Raw genomic sequence first — 19,917 nt, 5'->3', positions numbered from 1 at the left:
GCCATGTGTTCGCATTTCACTGAATGTATAAGTATTTGTTTTAATTTATGTGTGTGTTTATCTCACTTTATGTGAGTTATTATACTTTATTATTGTTCTTAGTCATATTAATACATTGATTGAATCGACGTATTTTATTGTTGTCCAACGTTTAGTACTTGTAGTAATTGCATTTTCTCCCAGGACCAGAACTCATGAATTATTATTTTCTTATGTATGTAGTTATAAAATTTAAATGTTTATGGCCTTTTGTGGTTGTGCACTTCTTTATCTCTGAATCTGGCTCTTTGAGCCAGAAATCTTTTATTTCTGCTTATTGTTATAGATTTGTAAAATCTTTATATTTGTTTTATTATTTTGTATATTCGATTTGTAATTCTAAGAGTTTTATAACCCATCATTATTCTGTAATCGTTGGATAGAATTTGTGGGACTTGGGCTTGTTACTGGGGATTAACTCCAAATAGTTTGGAATGAGTTCTCATTCCATTCCTAATCTATTCCTCGTACCAATCATACCATCAATATATTTAACTTTCTTTCAATACAGGCAAAATAAAAATGTGTATAATTTTCTTAACAATATTTATATTTGTGTTTGTGTAAATATTTAGATTTATCCATCCCGAATTATATATTTATTTGGATGATATATACATATATATGATCTTTATTTTATATATTTTATTTCTTTTTACTTGATGCTATGTATTACAATTGACCAACATACATAATTTAAACACATCGATTAATGTATATTAATATTTTTATCGTAATTTTTTTTATTTATTCATGCATCGTGTGTGCATGTACTGCAAATATTAAAGAAGAATAAAGTACATAAACCAACAAATTATATTTCACATAAATAATAAAATAAAATCAGTTTAAGATATTATCGATATATAAAAGAATTGGTGTAGTAGGGTCAAAGTGAAGTGGAGTCACTTTTATCGAAAAGAAAAAATAAATTAATTTTTAAAATTATTTAATTAGGAATATAATTGTTATAATTTAAATATTAATGCAATGATGTCAGTAATCATTATTTATCAGTGTAGAAACTTTTTTTTTTTTTATATATTAATACAGATATACACATATTGCGGATGTGTGTAAATATCTTTCTGGGGTCAAGGGGCGGGGGGGGGGGGTCGCAGCTTGGGTTATTTATTCTAAACTCTTGTAATTTTTTTTATTTATTTAATATATACACACGAGGTGAATATATATTTAAATCGCCGTTGATGGGGTCTGGGAAGTGGGAACAGATAAGAAGTAGGCTTTGCCATCGATTACTTGGAGGCCCGTATCACATGGGCAATAAATAAAAGAACGCCAAAATGGAAATTGTGGGAAGACCATGTTTTGTATATTTCTTGCAAGTGTGGTCGACTGGAGATAATGATCTCAAAAGAAAAAAGAACAGACATAATTAAAACGTGAAGTACGTCTTGCATGTTTAAGGTGGATTAAATTTTCTGTTGCAAAATTCTACTTTACTTTATCTTCTAATCCATTAATGTGTATGTGATCTTTTTGAAAATATGTGACGTGGTTTTTGTGTGTATATAATAAATAATTATTTATCTTTTAAAATATATTACTAATAAAAATAAGATATACAAACCAACATATTATATGTAAAAATAAATAAAATAAAACTAATTTAGAAATATTATCCACAAAAAAAAAATTGGTGTGAGTGAAATTCTCGTATTAGTATAGATAATATAAATGAGAAGAATAATGTGAGTAGGAGGGGTTGAAAATACATAAGTATATTTTTGGTAATTTAAAAAATTAGTGTTTCGGTGTAAGTAACCGCTATTTATTAGTGAAAAAGTGATTTTCTTTTTTATATAGTATAGACAAAATATATGATATCATCCTTATATGATATGTATATATTTAATGGAATAGAGTTTGCAACAAAAAAATCAATCCAATTATAATATGTTGGGTGTTAACCACCAATAATCAGCAAGAATCCTATCAAACTATTCCAGAAATGATGATGGGTTCAAAAATCCTTATAATATAATTACAAATTAATGAATAAATAAAGAATAAAGACTATATATAGATCTAATAAAATATTAACATATCATACAAAAAAAATATCAGAAATAAGAGAATAAGAGAAGATCTTAGAATAATAATGGTTCAGGGCCAGATCCGGGAGGGACACCAAGTCCACCAGACTTTGGCAACCCTTTCGCGGTTGCTTGGCCAACACAAAGTGATTTTCGCCCACAGTGGACAACCCACCCCACCACAAAGATTGTTCATAAAGAACTTTAAAATCGAAACATATAAAGGTAGTTCACAGAAAATTATAAAATCCAAACCTACAAAGGTAGTTCACATAGAATTATATTTTTAGCAAGTATATTATTTTTTACACATATCATCAAAGAGATGATCGGAATTATAAAGAGGAGAAAGAGACCGTTGGAAAAGCAGTGGAGAGAAATTCGAGGAAGAAGGGAAAGAGAGGCAAGGAGGTGGTGGAAGAACCCGAGAGAGAGAGAGAGAAGAGAAAGAGAATGGAGAAGATTAAGGTTAAGATTAGGAAAATGATCCATCCAGGTAAAATTACTTATAAATATATACAGTTGGGTGAGTGGTCGGCCAAAGCTTCCGGGTGAAAGGCTTGGATGGACAATGGGCTTGGGCCAGGGGACATGGGCCAAACTTCCAACATAACGGAAGTTGGCACTTGTGCATGTGTATATATATATATATGAAAAACAATCAGCTAAGCTCTTTGGCTTTTCAAGTTTGAAGTAAATGAGAAAGAGGAAATGGAGGTGAAACAACAAGATGATGAGCTTCCAGTTAGGGTTCCCCTCCTTCTCTATAATTACGACAGAAAGGAGAAAGAAGTTCGTCATCATATTGTGAAAATTAAAGCTACAAAAATTGATGTTTAGCCTACTACCGCTCTTAACTTCATTGGAACAACTTCACGTCTCAACACAACTTTCAATGGACTAAATGCTCTCTCAGGTCTGCCTAATTTCTCCCCGTTGCTACTCTTTATTGTTTCTTTGCTCGTTAATGTTTGGATCTTCAGTTTTAGCGATCACACAAAATCTAAACAAAAGGATTAATCCTTGATGTAACTTTATGCTTTAATTATCTGTTTTCAGTGTCAAATAATGTGTTTTTAATTTTGTATAATGATTTGTGTTAATCCTGATGTAACTTTATACTTTAATTATATGTCATGTTTCCAGGGGTTCGGATTCTGTCGATTCCATATTCATTGTTGTCTGGAGGGTGGTTGAGCTTCATACTTCTGTTCATTATTGCAAGTGCTACATTCTACACAGGCTTTTTGATCAGGAGATGTATTGAAGTTGATCCAAGTATAAGAAGCTATCCCGATGTCGGTAATAATGCTTTTGGTACAAAAGGCGCAACAATTGTCTCTGTTTTCCTGAGTCTTGAACTTGGTAGCCACAGGTTTTCTTATATTGGCTGGTGATAATTTGCATAATTTGTTACCGGACGTGAAAATTGACATTTATGGTTTCGTTAATATCTGTGGACGCCCAAGTTTTGTTCTCCTAGTTGTACTCATTATGACGCCTACTGTTTGGTTAAATAACATGACTGCTCTTTCTTATGTATCTGCCACCCGCGTCGTGGCTTCTCTCATCATACTTGGCTCAGTTTTGTGGTGGGGCTATCTGATGATATCTGGTTTCGCCAAATGGGAGTGCTTGGAGTGGACTATCTACTGCTCTCAGCTTATATGCCTTCTTGTTATTGTGCTCATCCAGAAAGGAACTGCAGAGATTGATCAGCTAGATTCCATTTTTCACTGATTTCTCTCAAATCTTGTAGGAAAACTTCAACCATTGTCTACCTACTGTGAAACTAATGGACTCAGAAGAGTTCGTGTAGGAGGAAGTGCACTTGAAAGCGTTCAATGAAATTCAGAAATACCTGACCAACATGCTTGTTTTGATGCCACCAAAGGATGGAGCCACTGTCTCTTCAAGCCTTTTAGCTGTTCCTGGACTTTGCTAGGTTTACCAGTGGATTTGGCAAGAAAGGCTGTCGTGGAATGCCATTTAACAACCAATAGAATAGGGAAGAGATTTCTCTGAGAGTCCTACTTATTAAGTATTATGCCTGATGTAGGTCGCTCAAAATTAGGATTTCTGGATCAAGGTCGCTAGGTCGGATCGCTGGGTCGTGATCGCTGAATCATTCTTTTAAATTACCTGAAGTGGATCCTGAGAACACAACAAACGTAAGACTAGCCGAGAAGCCCTCAACGATGGCCCTCCAATGCTTAAGTTAAAAAAGGTGGGATCGAAAATGAGATCGAATTAGAGCAGGTAAATGACGGTAAAAGTAAGTCTTGAAAACGTATTTGAAATATCATAAATGAGGGTATTTATACTTGTACGTTACCCTCTATATGTGCGACACGTGGCCCCAATAAAAGCAGGACACGTCACCCACTGTCTGACCTACCACCGCCGTTGTTGCACCTGTGCACTGGGGCCCACCTGCACAGTCATAGGGAGCAGTCATAGGGAGCCGGTAAATTGCCAAAAGTAGGGGGTATTTCTATAATTATGTAATTCCCTCATCAATGCCAATCTTGCTAAATATGTCAATCGTAAGGGCTTTAAGGCCGATGGTACAATTTCATGTCAATGGTAGAATACCTAGCTTGATGGGCATATGGAACCCATATCGGCTTAGAGAAGCTCCCCACATAGGGTTCTTTTTCACAGGCACTGGCTAGAGTTGTAGGGGCCTAAAGCAATTTCATGTCAATGGTAGAATACCTAGCTTGATGGGCATATGGAACCCACTATCGGCTTAGAGAAGCTCCCCACATAGGGTTCTTTTTCACAGGCACTGGCTAGAGTTGTAGGGGCCTTTAGGGACCTATAATCCAGCAAGAGACTCCTATGATTGGAGTTAGCTAGTAATGGAAAAGAGTGAATAAGACGACCCCTTCGAGAAGAGTTGGATTTGACCTGTTGGGAATAGTCCAATTGAATAGTTCAAGGGGTAAAATTTATCTTTCCTTTTCCCCGCGCATAGTATTGATATAAAAAGTAGGATTCCAACCTCTACTGTTATAGAAGATGGAAGCTCACCAAAGGGTATGATATAGGCAGCTATGGGTCACCATCCTTTAATCGCCTAAGAGTGAAACTGAATGAATGAACCTTACCTTATAATAGAGGTTTCTAGATGCTAGAAGGAATAAAAGAAATAATTCCCTCCCATTGGCCGAGCTTCAATCTCTTAGAGCAGATGTGGACTATAGATCATCCAAATGCGGACTCCTTTCTCTATGAAGCTCTTGGTTAATAGAACTCTGATGTGGTTAGGAGGTAGATCTTATTCGAGCTAATGAATTAAAAGATGCATATCTACACCTATCTCCATTGTCCGGCTAGTCTTAACGGATCGGCTTAGGACTCAATCCATTTTGGAAGCCTTTTGAGAGCTGCTAGAAAAGAAGAATCCCACTCTACTGGTAGAGGACTTGGTTCGGAAAGAGGGCAAAAGGGATCCATCCTTAGATAGACGGGTGGAACTCATTGAGATCAATCATCAAGCCTTCTACCCATGGTCAAGGTCAAAGAATGGAGTTAACAGGAAGAAAACCATATCGCTGACCCACGGGCTAATTCTTTCAAAAGAAAGACCAAGGGAGGGCAATGAAAGGGCCACTGCTCATAAATAAAACTATGCATAAAAACACTGATCGATATAGGAGTGCAAGAAGTGACAATTCTTTTCTGCAGGGTGTTGCTTCTATGCTTTGTTTTCAGTTCAGTAACTTATGCATCAATGGCAATTTTGGGGTACCTGATGTTCGGCTCAGAAGCACAATCCCAGATAACATTGAATCTCCCAACAGACAAGTTTAGCTCCAAAGTGGCCATCTACACTGCTTTAATCAATCCTATAGCTAAAAATACGCACTGACGCTTAAGGCCAATTGTTGATGCAATTGAAGATCATTTCCAACTGAGAAGATGCTACAGTTTAATATTAAGAACTACCTTGGTCTGCGGCAGTGTCATTGTAGCCTTAACCGTACCATTTTTTGGGTATCTGATGTCGCTTGTCGGAGCATTTCTGAGTGTCAGAACTTCGATATTGCTCCCATTCCTCTGCTACTTGAAATTTTCAGAAGCTTATAGGAAGATTGGTCTTGAATTGGTTATTAGCGGCTGCATCGTATTAATGGGGCTTATTATCCTTGTTATTGATACTTACACATCTTTATTACAAATAACCCAAAATCTTTAAGATAATGATTCAGTATTATCTAATATAGATTTTAGCAACATGCACCAGTCCATTTTTGTACTCATCATGAGATAACAAATATCTTTTTCATATACGATTCCAAAGTTCTAGCTTTTCTGATGGACAATTTCCAGGTAGGAGTAGCATGCTAAATGCTAGACTATTACGAATTACAATAAGGTCATGCAGTCATGGATTGTTGGAGACATCTTAGTTTGTTTCTAAAATGTGAAATCTTATAACTAGGTTTGTCAGAGAAGAAAGTGAACATTTTACCTCACAAATTTCTTTTCCCAGTTTCCTAATTTCTGGATCTGGACGATGTTGGTTGTAATAACTGATCCTAATAGCATGAAGATGAAAGACCTGAATCACAACAAATCTCACATCTTGTTAACCGCAGAACACCTTGTTCAAGAGTAAAGCTCATTTGAGAAAAAAGAAGTTCATCCATATTTTATCATCTTCGCGTGCAAATTCAGTGTATTTAGTAACAGGAAGATATCCGCACAATGAATAGAAGAAGAATCTCCAGAAAAGAATCTAAAGATAGACCCACCTAGCTCTAGACAACTCTCTCCAGCTATCTTCTTTAAGCCTCTCTCTCTCATTCTGCTCCTCAAGTCTGCTGCTTTCTCCCACAGTCCCACTTCAGAATAATTGTTTGCAAGCATCACAAAGTTTCCGCTTCTCTTTGGTTCTAGTTCTATTAGCCTCTGCCTTACCTTCTCACCCACCCTAGAGTAGTCATTAACATCATGGATACTGCAAGCACTGAGCAATGCTCTCCAAACAATGCCATCAGCCTCAATTGGCATGTTCATTACAAAAGCATATGCTTCTTGAAGACGACCAGCCCGGCCCAAGATATCAACCATAGCACCAAAATGTACCATCATGGGCTTGATGCCATGCACTTGCTCCATCTCCTCAAAATAACGTTTCCCATCCTCTACCAGACCAGCATGGCTACAAGCACAAAGAACGCCAAGAAAAGTGACGTGGTTAGGCTTGATTGAATAATTTCTCATCTCTTTAAACAGGTCAAGAGCATATCTAGCAGCACCATGCTGTGCAAACCCAAGAATCATAGCGCTCCAAGTCCACACATTTCTGTAAACCATCCTATTAAATACTAAGTTAGCATAATTAACATCTCCACATTTCCCATACATGTCAACAAGAGCAGTACCCAACTGACAATTCACAACCATACCCTTCTCAAGCACTTGAGAATGGATCCACTTTCCGAGGCTCAAGTTACCAAGCTCAGCACAAGCAGAAAGCACAATCACCATCGTAGTCTCATCTGGCTCAAACCCACTGTCCCTCATTTTAACGAAAAGCTCAACCGAATCATAAAACCAAGAACATTCTACATTTGCCGATATTATTGAGTTCCAGGAAACAACAGTTCTATACGTCATTTCATCGAACACTTTGTATGAATCCAAGACCTTCTTACACGATCCGTACAAGTGAATAAGAGTATTCTGAACATACACATTGGAAAGGAAACCATGCTTCACTACATCCCCATGAATCTGTCGCCCCTCGTTTAAGCCCAAAAGTGAAGCGCACGCCTTGAAGAGGAAAGGGAAAGTATGCTCATTGGGTCCAACTCCCAGACGCCGCATATCAAGAAAAACTGATAGCGCTTCTCTTTGCGAGTCAAAATGAGAAGTGGCATAGGCCCTTATCACATTGTTCCATGAAAAGGTTTCTAAGTTTCCAGACAATTTAACAGCATAACGGCCGTGATTTATCAAATCAATTGAATGTTTCTTCCTAAGTGAATCCGAAGTGCAAAACTGGACGATTTTGTCTGTAATATAGGAATTGCGATGGTGGCCAGATACTATGAGCTGGGCATGAATCTGGAGAAGTTGGTTTGGCGAAGAAACAGAGCTTAAGAGAGACACACATCGACGCAGTGTTTCGGAGTTTGAATTATAGAACAATGGCTTTGGCGGGTGAATCTCAGAGAGCACTGGAAGCTGAAATCTGACCATACAATCCCGATAATGGGCTTCTCTAGATTTCGATTAATGATGAAACCAATAATTTGGGAGCACTAAAATATGGTCAGTTCTTTAAAGCTAATCCTCAGTTTTAATGGGCCGGACATCCTTTGTCAGGAACAGTTGACAAAGAGGAGGAGCGTTTCAATTTCTATAATATATTGCTGAAAGGAGGCCCAACAGGTTGAAACTAAAGAAGATAGAAGTGGTCCATTAGAATAAGTAAGGCATGGGCTGCAACCATCATAGTGCAACAAACTTGCACCTTTGGGAACGACGTAGACAAAGTGGACATGTAACTAAATATGTAGTTTGCTTAGTTTATTGGAAACCTGCGATGCTTTTTTCCAATGAACTTTCCTGATAATAAACATTGTTGAGTAACCATAAGCTTGCGGGAGAGAAGGCAAAAGCCATTAATTTATCTACGTTCTTCTTGTGCAATAGTACCGACATAAGGTCAACTGTAATCTTGTATGCCAAATGTACGGCCTGCGATAACAATATGTTTATAATTCCAACTTCTGATCTTCTTTGTCCATTATTGTATAGCCAGTTTCATATGTATATTTTCCATGTTGCGTTTTGCCCTGCGTTAAAAGGGCAGAGATGCACGTGTATGCATTGAAATTACGTGTTAAATTGAAGAGGTTAACTACGGTTCCTGAACTTCCCAACTTCAATTGCAGATGTTGCGCCGTCCAATCAATTAAGTTAGATCCAATTTGTTTCGACCCAGTATCCGACGACGCCTGTCACATATTTTCCCTCGTGTCATTATTCCAGAGCCACAAAGCCAATACCATCAAAATCTTGGTTTCAATCACACATTACTATTTCGTGGTTAATCAGAACCTCAAAATAATGTCACCTCCTTCTATGAAATTTTCTCAGTAGGTCCTACTTCAAACCAGTCATTGGAACAGAGAAACCTCTTGCTCCAATTTATCTTGGCGTATTCTCCATGGTTTTTCCATCACAAACATGTGAAGACAGCGCCTTTCGACAGACACTGCCCGTTACAAGAATCACTGGTTGAGGTTGTTCATTTACCAATTTCCTGAACTGGGCATGCTCCAATTTCCACTGGGTCGCTCATTTTGCTGAATCTTGAAAAGTTGCGTGCCTCGCCGAGGCAAATAGCCGAACAGTTGAATGGCTTCAACAGGATCCTTCCCCACTGGAGTCGACGGTTCTGCACTCCTTAACATTGCGAATCGTCGTCAACACGTGATTCCTATACTTGCATTCCGGCCAAGAAAGCATGTAGAGGTTGGGGGTATTAGTGATTGTAATTCAGCTGGGTTTTCGAGAGATTTGACTTTGAATCTTTGTAGCCGATTATCTCAGTGCTGTGGACGCAATGGCAGACGACGCAGGTGGACGACCCAGCTTGTAGAAGCCACGGGGGAGGCAGCTGAGGGAGGTGAAAGTGGTGATGAGTCAGATTCTTTACAGGCCACAATTGACAAGAGCATGAGCCAGGTTCTTGCGATGCAAAAAGACCTTTTACAACAGGTTCCCGCACCCGTTGATCTTTCCCTTCCATTTTTTTATCCGGAAAAAGGAGTAGCTTTTCCCATATAGCATTTCTGCTTTATTGACGCTATACGTAACATTCTCCTGTCAATCTCAAGATTCTGCGAAGGTCTTGATTAATCTATAATTCCAGACTAAGCAAAAGCCATATAAATGAATAATCATGTTGTTTTCTGGCGCATTGTTAGTTAGTTCTTCATATGCTGCTGCAATCGGCTTGGGCAGAAAGTTTATTTGTGGAATACTTAAATGGACTGGCTTATCACTGTGGTCCAATTGTTTCATCTAATGGGAAAATGTTCATCGTGCATTGTCTGCAATTCATGCTAAACCCACACGCAAAAACATCTTGTGGATTCTTCCACTAATTCTGTTCGGGAATGATGTATATGAGAGTTGACTCAGGTTTTTATAAAATTTGGATTGGGTCATATGAGAAATGGTGCAAGATGTTTTAAAAAGAGACAGTCAATGCAGCTTTTGCAATTGCTTCTCTTGTGCCTTTTCACATTCTGTTTTTGGGTTTTGCAAGAAGCTCCAATCCCTCCTATTTCCCTATTACTACTCCATCTGTGTGGGCTAATGTGTGCTCATGTCACAGGATTTTGGTTGATTTTTCCTCTGCGCCCTATTTATTAAAAGATTGTTGATGTACAAGCATCTATAGTGTTATTTCATTTCTAAGATTACTTATTTGAATTACATATAAGCATGAAACTATTCAATTGGATGCTACTTTTTCTTTTTCTGTTGTCTTGTCAAAAGTTGTTAAAGTCATAGTTTTCTCTGACACTGTTTTATAGATTTCTGAAAGGAAGAAATTGGTCTCATCAATAAAGAATAGCATAATTGATCAAGAAGGCAGTAAGCAGCGATATCTGGAGAGTGATGTCCCTATTTCCATTGTTGATGCTGCTGCATCTAAAGGTAATGATATCAATAAAACTTGAATGCTTGTATAAACACCATCAATTCACCCATAGATGAGGTGAATAAATATCCAGCTTCATCTATTTTAAAAATGTGGTTGTAGATGCAGAACTTGGAAAAGACCTTCCTGGCAATGGAACTTCCTTTGCTGCCCGTCCCCAACAACACTTGGAAGCCACTACCTCTGGAGATGTTCAATCTGAGAAAGTGCCTTCTATGCCTTTGAAATTCTCTATGACACCCAATCTAGAGCCTTCTTCAAGTAATGGTTCGTACAACATGGAATCAAAGAACACTACGGAGGTCAGAATATCTGATACAAAGACTTCCATGGAAGAAGATTCAAACAAAAAGCTGAAGGATACTACTGTAAAGACAGCCATTCTATCTGATAGACCATCATGTGCGGAAGATGAAAAGCATGAAGATGTGAAGGAGTCAAGTTCAGTAGATGCAAATGCTGAACTTGATGATCCCTCAAATGAAGACGTGAAACCCCCTCCACTGGCTGGGGTCAACGTTATGAACATAATATTGGTTGCTGCTGAATGTGCTCCTTGGTCTAAAACAGGTATTCCTCGACTAAGTAAATGTTGAAAACACTTCAGAGATTACCTTCCTTTAAGTGTAAAAGATATTATCAGAATTCAAATTGCCTGACGATATTTATATTCGATACTAATGCAAGGAATACAAGTATCTGATTTGGTGGAAATTTGTAAATGCGATTGTGCCAATCTTAGCTAAGCAGATAAACAAAATAATGTAGAAAAGAGTTTTCTCATTAGATGGATGCTTGTACAGATATGTTGAATTTGAGGTTTTTGTACTTTGCCTTCACTCTGTTATGCATATGTTGATTAACACTATTTTCAGATAATCCTCTCAAGAATAAGCTGAACTACTGGCAAAGCATGATGTAGATTTTCATTGATTATGATAAAAATATTCACTGTAAAGATATAGGGGAAAGAAAATTTGTATTTCCTTTCTCTTCTCTGAAATTATTTATTCTTCCAGGAGACTTTTCATATATATGCATATTTGCTAATTAGTAATTATGAATTTTGCTACTTAGGTGGGCTTGGAGATGTTGCTGGAGCATTACCTAAGGCGTTGGCTAGGCGTGGACACAGAGTCATGGTAAATTTTGATTACTTTTTCTTAGTAAAGATGTCCTACGCTAAAACTATTCCAAGTAGATATGGCAGTAAATATAACTTCATATATTGAAAACACTTACGATGGCTTGCTTGTACAGCTTCTACATTTATAGATAATGATCCATAGTCTAATCTCTCTTACATACAAGAGGAGAGTTTGATGAACTCTTGTACCACTACAGCAGGGTCCAGTCAGTCAAGAGGGTAGTGTATATGCTTAGACTGGCTGTAACACTAACGTTATCAAAGATAAAAATAACGAGAGTCGACTGAAGGTCATTAACTGAATTATTTTGCTGTAACTGATAGGTTGTTGCACCTCGGTACAGTAATTATCCAGAAGCTCAAGATTCAGGGGTTAGGAAGAGATATAAAGTGGATGGTCAGGTGAGCAACGACAAATAATTTAATTTTGTTTCTCAGTTGTGTTCCTTGTTAACACCACATTATATTTCGCAGGATATGGAGGTAAATTACTTCCAGGCCTACATTGATGGTGTAGATTTTGTTTTTATTGATAGCCCCATTTTTCAGCATATAGAGAAGAATATATATGGAGGAAATCGGGTGGTAAGCATCTCTTATAATTTTACCTGTCTAAGCCTAACTAGTTCTGTAAACGAGGGACTGTTCTTCTTTCCCTGATAATCTTATAATGGAGATACCTCACTCATGCAATGTATTCCCGATATAATTTTCTGATTCTTCCAAATAAATTGTCACTACTTCAGCTTCTATTAGCAGCCCTCGTATCTGAAAGAGTCATATAACTAAATGCTTTTTACTATTTAAAATCCTTTTTTTTTTTTTTTGCTTATATCTTGCAGGACATTCTAAAACGCATGATTTTATTCTGCAAAGCTGCTATAGAGGTATGATGAAATTAAGATGTAGAATAAGGTTGCAGTACGAACTTTGTTATGGCTTCTCACTGGAAAAGTTTAGGATTATACTAATCCTATATATTATACTATGTGGTTCTGCATGTGTATACACATATGTGCAAACACATAGCAAATGCACCATAACAATCTGGTTTCTTCTAATAAAGGAAAGAGTAAGGCATGGCATATTCAATCTGTGTTTTTTCTTTACTTCATGCATTTAGATACTGTATGATTTGGAAAATATGGTGACTGCAGGTTCCTTGGTATGTTCCATGTGGTGGGGTCTGCTATGGAGACGGAAATTTAGTTTTCATTGCAAATGATTGGCACACTGCCTTACTGCCAGTCTACCTTAAGGCATATTATCAGGATAATGGGTTAATGAAATATACAAGATCAGTCCTTGTGATCCATAATATAGCTCATCAGGTATGTTCCTAGTATATGATGGCCTTTGAGGTGAAATAACTTATGAGGTAAATATTAGTTGAAACATGTAAAAACTGTAGCTTGCACATTCATTAGGATAATTGAATTAACAGTAGATGATACAAATTATGGGGAACTTCCAGAAGACTAGATGTAATTTTCTCTCTCCTGGTGCTTGAGGTGTTTGTTTTTGCTGCTCTCATCATTACAAGTCTTCACAGCTTTTTCATTGCAAGATCACTGTCTTCCTGATTCCAGTTTCCCATCCACAATATTGGCATCTACTTTATTGGATTGATAAACTATCAAGTAAACTGTTCCATGGAGACGCTTCAAGCAGCTTTTATCATACGCAATGAAAAGAACATGGTACCTAATCCTAACTGAATTTGAGCAGGGGCATAGGTTGTTCATTGCAAATAACTTCTTCAAAATGTAAAACTAATGTTCAACCAAGCCTTTGAAGTGGAACATGTTCAATATGCCAAGCTATGGCAAAGAGCACAAGGTCATTACTCATAATAACTAGCTCAGTTGACTTCATTTTCTGCAGATTATGATTTGGAGCCTATATAATAGTCACTTTTTAGCTTCAATTTGAAATGTCTGTTATTATTTGTGCTTGCTCTGGCTTGCTTTGTAGTTACCAATATATGGCAATTCCCTGTTGTATTCCCTGTTTCCGAGTCAAAATATTATCCAAATTCATAAGCTTAATCCAAAAGTTTCAACTCATATCTATTCTTTGTTTGTCTATTAACCACCCAGGGTCGTGGTCCTCTGGATGATTTTTCCTACGTTGATCTTCCACCACACTACTTGGACCTTTTTAAGTTGTATGATCCAGTTGGAGGAGACCACTTCAACATCTTTGCTGCAGGTTTAAAGACTGCTGATCGAGTTGTTACTGTTAGTCATGGATATGCTTGGGAGCTAAAAACTTCTGAAGGCGGTTGGGGTCTACATGAAATCATAAATGAGAATGATTGGAAACTACGTGGAATTGTCAATGGGATTGATACAGAGGATTGGAGCCCTGAGTTAGACGTTCACCTGCAATCTGATGGGTATGTTAATTACTCCCTAGACACCCTGCAGTCGGGCAAACCCCAGTGCAAGGCAGCACTCCAAAAGGAGCTTGGCTTGCCTGTACGTGCCGATGTTCCATTGATTGGTTTCATTGGAAGACTCGATCAACAAAAGGGTGTTGATCTGATAGCTGAAGCGGTCCCCTGGATGATGGGCCAGGATGTGCAATTGGTCATGCTGGGCACAGGCAGGCCCGACCTTGAACAGATGCTTAGGCAGTTCGAGGGACAGTACAATGACAAAGTCAGAGGATGGGTAGGTTTTTCTGTGAAGACAGCTCATCGGATAACCGCTGGTGCAGATATACTTCTGATGCCATCAAGGTTTGAGCCTTGTGGGTTGAATCAGCTCTATGCAATGCGTTATGGAACAATTCCAGTTGTCCATGCTGTGGGTGGACTAAGAGATACCGTGCAGCCCTTTAACCCTTTTGAAGAATCAGGCCTTGGATGGACATTTGCCAGAGCAGACGGGAATGAACTGATGCATGCTCTTGGGAACTGCCTATTGACTTATCATCAATACAAAGAGAGTTGGGAGGGGCTCCAGAAACGAGGTATGCTGCAGGACCTAAGTTGGGATAGTGCTGCTCAAAATTATGAGGAAGTTCTTGTTGCTGCGAAGTATCAGTGGTAAAATGTGTTAGCACGCATAAATAGTCAACTATCCTCTGTTCCCATCTGCTTAATGTGAGGCATGGTGCTTTGATCAATATGTGGAAGATTATGCATTCTTACTTTTGGATGACCGTGGGCGGGAGGTTACTTAGCTACTTGTGGTATTCAGTACTTTGTCTTAGCTGGTCTTGACAAGTGGAAGAATGTTAACTAGCAACAGTCACAAAATGCCTCTAGGTATTCTTGTGCGGACATCCAATCTCTTTGTAAGATTATCGTCACAGTTTAGTTTGACGCTTTGTGTTTTAGGTTAAGCATCCACAAACAACTTTATTGACTGCCTCCATGTCTAGACATCCTTGTCATACTATAATATGCCTAAATAGACAGATTCTTGCACAGTAGAATAGGATTATCTTAGAATAATTTTCTGGCACAAATAGCTTTAAAATCTTAAACGACTCGTGGTGGTCACTGCTTCTTTTCTGTGGCAATTCTGAATATAGATGAAGAATGATGAAAAGAAAAATTAGTTCCACTTATTTTGTGTTGGTTCCAGCGGTAGTCCTGAATTTGCTGAATACATGGATGAAACCTAGATCAGATTGAAGAAATGAACTGTTTGGTATCACCACAGCATAACACCAAAAAATAACAGTAAAATATAGTCATGAGCTGGTTTTGAAGATCTTGGAACCTCAAAATATCAGTGCGAAACAAGTTTACAAGAGACACATGCGTAGCCCGCTTGGGAATACACTAGCCATTGAGAAACTACAATTTTGTAGAGAAAAAAAATTGGCGCTGCCGAGCGACTCAATATAATTTCTCTGTAGCGAAAAGGAATGTGTGGGCATGCGTATTCCTAAATACAATTTCTCAGCGAACAGGCAACTGGAATTGACTACATACAAAGACCACACGATTTCCAAGCATTACAAGCAGCATAGAGACGATCTAACGACATATCTGAATAGCAGTTTTATTGATTTTATCAGTCTCAACCAGACAAGACAAAGCACAGCAGCTGCAACGGAGAAACTGGTGTGTGTAGATATCACTGTCTGTGCATGCCCCCAAACATGCAATAACCAACCAACATACAACTTTTACCAGTTGAGGCCGGCAATTTATGTTATCTATGTATAGGAAACTCTTCTATCCTGATGAAACTGCAAACATGATCGACCAGAGAGAAGTCCCGCAAAACCCTTGGACAGACAACCCTCAACAGCACAGGGAGACTTGGTACAACCTAATGTGCTGCTATGTTTGAAAGTTTCAACGCAATCATCAACACTCCCAACCTGATTCTGACCCCAGTTAGCGCACTTCTCAGTCGAATAGCGCTGCCTTTTCGTCGAATTCGCAATACTGCTAGAGCTTGCATACCCATCTGAAGATCCCATATGCAAATTGTCGCAGAACTTCCTCTTTGAACCCGGGAAAATTTTCAAACCTGCAATGCCAGCAGTTTTAGAAGCAAAAATAGGTTTCATATAAGGATGTTACAGTTATCTCTCCAGCTTCCGCATACCAGATAGAATGTCCTCACATTGTTGAGATTCCGAGTCACCACAATTACAGAACAAACTAGAAGCTCCATGGGATCCCCTAATCCTGCAGCAAAGCAGATTGTCAATCCGAATGGGAAAACATTCTGCTAAATTTGGTACGTGACACATGTCGAATAGATTCACTATGAAAGTATATATGTCTCTGCATGTAAGTGGGAACATAACTATTACAGTCACCGAGATATTGTACCTGTACATGTGCTCGACGAAGTCATCAATTAAGACGGGCCATGCACCTGTTAAAAATTATCAACAATGAGATGACAAAAACACTATACAGATTATACATAAGGCATGATGACAAATGTTCCTGGCAATTAATGAATAGTGGAGATTAACTATGCATCGCCACTTAAAACAATAATCCACTGAAGATGATATGTGCACAACCATATATGCTCATAGAACAAGAAAACGTCCACCTTCAACTACAGCCAAGTTTGATACAGCAACATAAAGTTTGTTTCACATGGACCGACCAAGTATAAAAAAGCCATTTTCTACAAACAAAATGACAGGGCTTTCAAGCAATCCATACATCACAAAACATATGCCATCAGAGAGCTAGTAAAGAAACATAAATAGAAATCAACTCTATGTCTATGACAACCCAAGGATGCAAGATAAGACAAAAGAGCTGAACACAAATAAACACAATCCACTGCCAGTGTTCAACCCATGTGTTAACCCACTGCACATTTAAAACATATATCCACCGGATCTCTATTTTCTTACAAGAAGATGTAAGTTAGCTTTATTTTTTAAGACAGCTGCCTGATTTTACCACCTCTTATTCAATCAATTAGACAAATCTTAAATGCTTATACGTTGCTCTATCTCCCCACCCTGTCCAGCTGGACAATAATAGGTGTAAGTGCAAGACCGTGAAATGGAATTTTGAGTAAATTAGACGTCTTTACTACAGAACTGGTTGCAGAATTTGGCGAAACATGAGAGACCACCTACAGACATTGCATCAAAAGGATAAGACTCCTACTCCACTAACCATATACGCAACAGAAGGCACAATAATGATGGACTAATGGGAGAAAAATGTTAAAGGAGTGTAGTGGTATTACCTACATGAATGCAAATGAACAAACCATGACATAACAGATGATAGTAATACATACCTTCAGGGTCATACCCTTCAAGATTTTCATGGACACATCTACTGAAGGCTAAAACTTGTCGCCACGTATCCTCAGATATGTTATGTCGATGATTTTTCTGGAGAACAAAAGAGAGATCCAAAAAAAATCAGTGTAGATAAATGATAAATACTATGGACAAAATGAAGGCAAAATATTTTAATTTTCGATCATTATTGTGCGACTGCCACATCAGATGCTCTTGGAACAAATCTCAATATAGAATATCAAACCAGGTAAAGGTAGGGACACCGTTCAAACTAAATTGTCATGCACCATATCTTTTAATTATTCATGGGGGTGAAAAACAGTAGAACTTGTACCAGGCGATGAAAATAAAGACAATAAGCAACAATTGCTTTAAAAGGAAGTTTTACCTCAACAAAGTTGCACCATTCATTTAACAGTCGAAACCTTCCAGCCAAAACTAACCTCCAGGCCATAACAGCCCTGCTTACAGCTACAAGTATCTTAATGTGTTAAAGGTAGATTTATGCGCAAGATTTTTCAGCTGGAATACAAAATGAAAATGCAAAAAAACAGTAAAGCAACTTACTGATGCTCTTCTGACCATTTTCCCGGCAAATGAAGAAAACAAAATCATAGAAACGAGAGAACTCTGAAAAATCTGCCTATAAAAAGCAAAATAAAAAGTCTTGAATGAATATATCCAAAAACTGCACATTCCAGGGTGCAGAATATACTAAAAACGGTAGCTTACCATCAACTCTGGTCTTGACATCAGCTTGTAAACTTCCTCGAGAATTGAAACCCTGTAGCAGAATATGAAAATTTTTAGTTTTGTCGTTCAACTTTTCCCCTCAGAGAACACCCAGAATATCAAATACTTCAGTCAAATTATATTGCCTGAAGATGTTAAAATGCGTGAGACAAAGGGAATGAAATGAACTAAACATAGTTAAACAGAAGTACTTATATCAGTTCATATGTTTCCCTAGCATCGCAAGATAGTATAAATTTTAAAGTTCTCTTTTATGTATTTCCAGTTTTTCTTCTGATAACTCAAAATATCACCAACCTGCACTATTTTGTCTGTGTTAATTTTTCCAGAAGAACTGCACCAGTTTACATATTAGAGAATCCTGAGTTCTAACCGGGGCATGGAAAGAGGAGCTCAAAGTCTCCAAGTAAGCAAATTAACCAACTAAAACTGCAAATAAATTACTAAGCAGCATTACCAACTCCAAATGCATCTTCATTTTAATTTTTTGATGCAAAATAGATACCTTGTGCTAACTTTCGACTCCAGCACTTTCAATAACTGTGCTAATGCCTCTCTTGAGATTCTTGCTTTCTGCGACTCCTCATCTGGCACGTAACACCCACCCTCATTACCGGTCGCCCTTGACGTGATATCTGCGTTAAAATCTCCACGATTTGGAAATCAGGCCACACTCTTGTAAACAGTAAGCAAAAAGTTATCTGAATAAGACATAATCTTTGCTAGTATCTCTAAATCACATTTCACATCATCGCCACGATTGAGTCTTTCCCACAAAAGAAACAATTGAAGAAAGAATCTTATCATGGACGTATTTTTCCAATGAAACAACTCAAACTTTTGCTCCCCCTCCCCCCCCCCCCCCAAAAAAAATTACATATAAATTAAATCCAGCCTAATCTTTATGGGACCGATAACAATAACATAACCAGGCTAAAAATGAACAATTTTTTCCTCAAAAACCCAAAATTGTAGAAAAATACGCAAACTAATCCATATTCAGACAATTTAAAAGTTGTTGATAATAATTCCACAAAACAAGAACTTCCTGAATTCAATTCAAGAAACACTCCACCCAGATATGAAAATATAAAATAAAACGAAAAGGGGGTAATAAAAATACCGCAGTATTGACAATAGATTTGGAAAACATCGGAGGAGAAATCCATGGCGATGCGGGACGTCTTGGGCTTCCGTGGATGAACGAAACCCCAGATGGGAATTCTCAGCAGAAGGCAGAGTGCTGGCAGCTGTCACTGTAGTCTCCCCTGCTTTGTCTTGATGAAATGGAAGGTGTCAAGTATACCATATATTTACTTGTGTAGGTATTACGCAATACACAGACGTTGGAGTTTCAGTAATTCCTTTGGAGTGAGATTTATGGGATTTATATTAATTTCTCATAATAAAATAATCTCAAAATTGTCGGCTAGACCCGGTTCGTGGTTCTTATGTGCCGAAGATGATCCGAT

General features: G+C 37.9%; 3 protein-coding genes and 2 pseudogenes across 9 annotated transcripts; 3 read left to right on the top strand and 2 right to left on the bottom strand.

The window, feature by feature from the left end:
* Positions 1-2,807: 2,807 nt before the first annotated feature.
* LOC105177349 (amino acid transporter AVT1J pseudogene) lies at positions 2,808-3,836 on the top strand (annotated as a pseudogene). Its single transcript, XR_016067372.1, has 3 exons — positions 2,808-2,888; positions 2,937-3,012; positions 3,243-3,836. The product of XR_016067372.1 is annotated as an amino acid transporter AVT1J pseudogene (transcript).
* Positions 3,837-4,112: 276 nt separating this feature from the next.
* On the bottom strand, positions 4,113-8,403 carry LOC105177255 (pentatricopeptide repeat-containing protein At2g36730). Of its 4 annotated transcripts, none has more exons than XM_088885473.1 (3): positions 6,860-8,403; positions 4,432-4,529; positions 4,113-4,250 (listed from the first exon to the last, which is right to left on the bottom strand). In XM_088885473.1, the coding sequence occupies exons 1-2, from the start codon at positions 8,310-8,312 to the stop codon at positions 4,435-4,437; spliced, it is 1,548 nt and encodes a 515-aa protein (XP_088741599.1). In that variant the 5' UTR covers positions 8,313-8,403; the 3' UTR covers positions 4,113-4,250; positions 4,432-4,434. The 4 variants fall into 4 exon arrangements, 2 of the variants coding, with proteins under 2 accessions (XP_088741599.1, XP_020554840.2); XR_016067566.1 differs by lacking the exon at positions 4,113-4,250 and adding an exon at positions 6,577-6,666 and having other exon boundaries at positions 6,860-8,389; XR_016067567.1 differs by lacking the exons at positions 4,113-4,250; positions 4,432-4,529 and adding exons at positions 6,084-6,221; positions 6,577-6,666 and having other exon boundaries at positions 6,860-8,390.
* Positions 5,728-6,566, top strand: LOC148787024 (amino acid transporter AVT1J pseudogene; annotated as a pseudogene).
* A 400-nt stretch (positions 8,404-8,803) lies between the features above and the next one.
* On the top strand, positions 8,804-15,283 carry SS2 (starch synthase 2). 3 transcript variants are annotated; one of them, XM_011100332.3, is made up of 9 exons: positions 8,808-9,839; positions 10,664-10,787; positions 10,900-11,361; positions 11,869-11,933; positions 12,263-12,340; positions 12,413-12,523; positions 12,781-12,825; positions 13,096-13,269; positions 14,038-15,283. In XM_011100332.3, the coding sequence occupies exons 1-9, from the start codon at positions 9,477-9,479 to the stop codon at positions 14,992-14,994; spliced, it is 2,379 nt and encodes a 792-aa protein (XP_011098634.1). In that variant the 5' UTR covers positions 8,808-9,476; the 3' UTR covers positions 14,995-15,283. The 3 variants fall into 3 exon arrangements, with proteins under 3 accessions (XP_011098635.1, XP_011098634.1, XP_011098633.1); XM_011100331.3 differs by having other exon boundaries at positions 8,817-9,839; positions 10,894-11,361; XM_011100333.3 differs by lacking the exon at positions 12,781-12,825 and having other exon boundaries at positions 8,804-9,839; positions 10,894-11,361.
* A 368-nt stretch (positions 15,284-15,651) lies between these two features.
* AAR3 (defective in cullin neddylation protein (DUF298)) lies at positions 15,652-19,816 on the bottom strand. Its single transcript, XM_011100330.3, has 9 exons — positions 19,569-19,816; positions 18,951-19,080; positions 18,425-18,476; positions 18,260-18,335; positions 18,081-18,163; positions 17,686-17,782; positions 16,743-16,788; positions 16,513-16,595; positions 15,652-16,434 (listed from the first exon to the last, which is right to left on the bottom strand). Exons 1-9 carry the CDS (start codon positions 19,612-19,614, stop codon positions 16,115-16,117), a joined length of 933 nt encoding a protein of 310 aa, XP_011098632.1. The 5' UTR covers positions 19,615-19,816; the 3' UTR covers positions 15,652-16,114.
* Between the last annotated feature and the right edge of the window lie 101 nt (positions 19,817-19,917).

This window comes from Sesamum indicum, linkage group LG9 (assembly GCF_026168435.1).
Source record: "Sesamum indicum cultivar Baizhima isolate 11 linkage group LG9, ASM2616843v1, whole genome shotgun sequence".
Taxonomy (NCBI): Eukaryota; Viridiplantae; Streptophyta; class Magnoliopsida; order Lamiales; family Pedaliaceae; genus Sesamum; species Sesamum indicum.
The sequence above is the reverse complement of the archived record's forward strand: the minus strand, read 5'-3'. Positions and strand labels throughout refer to the sequence as shown.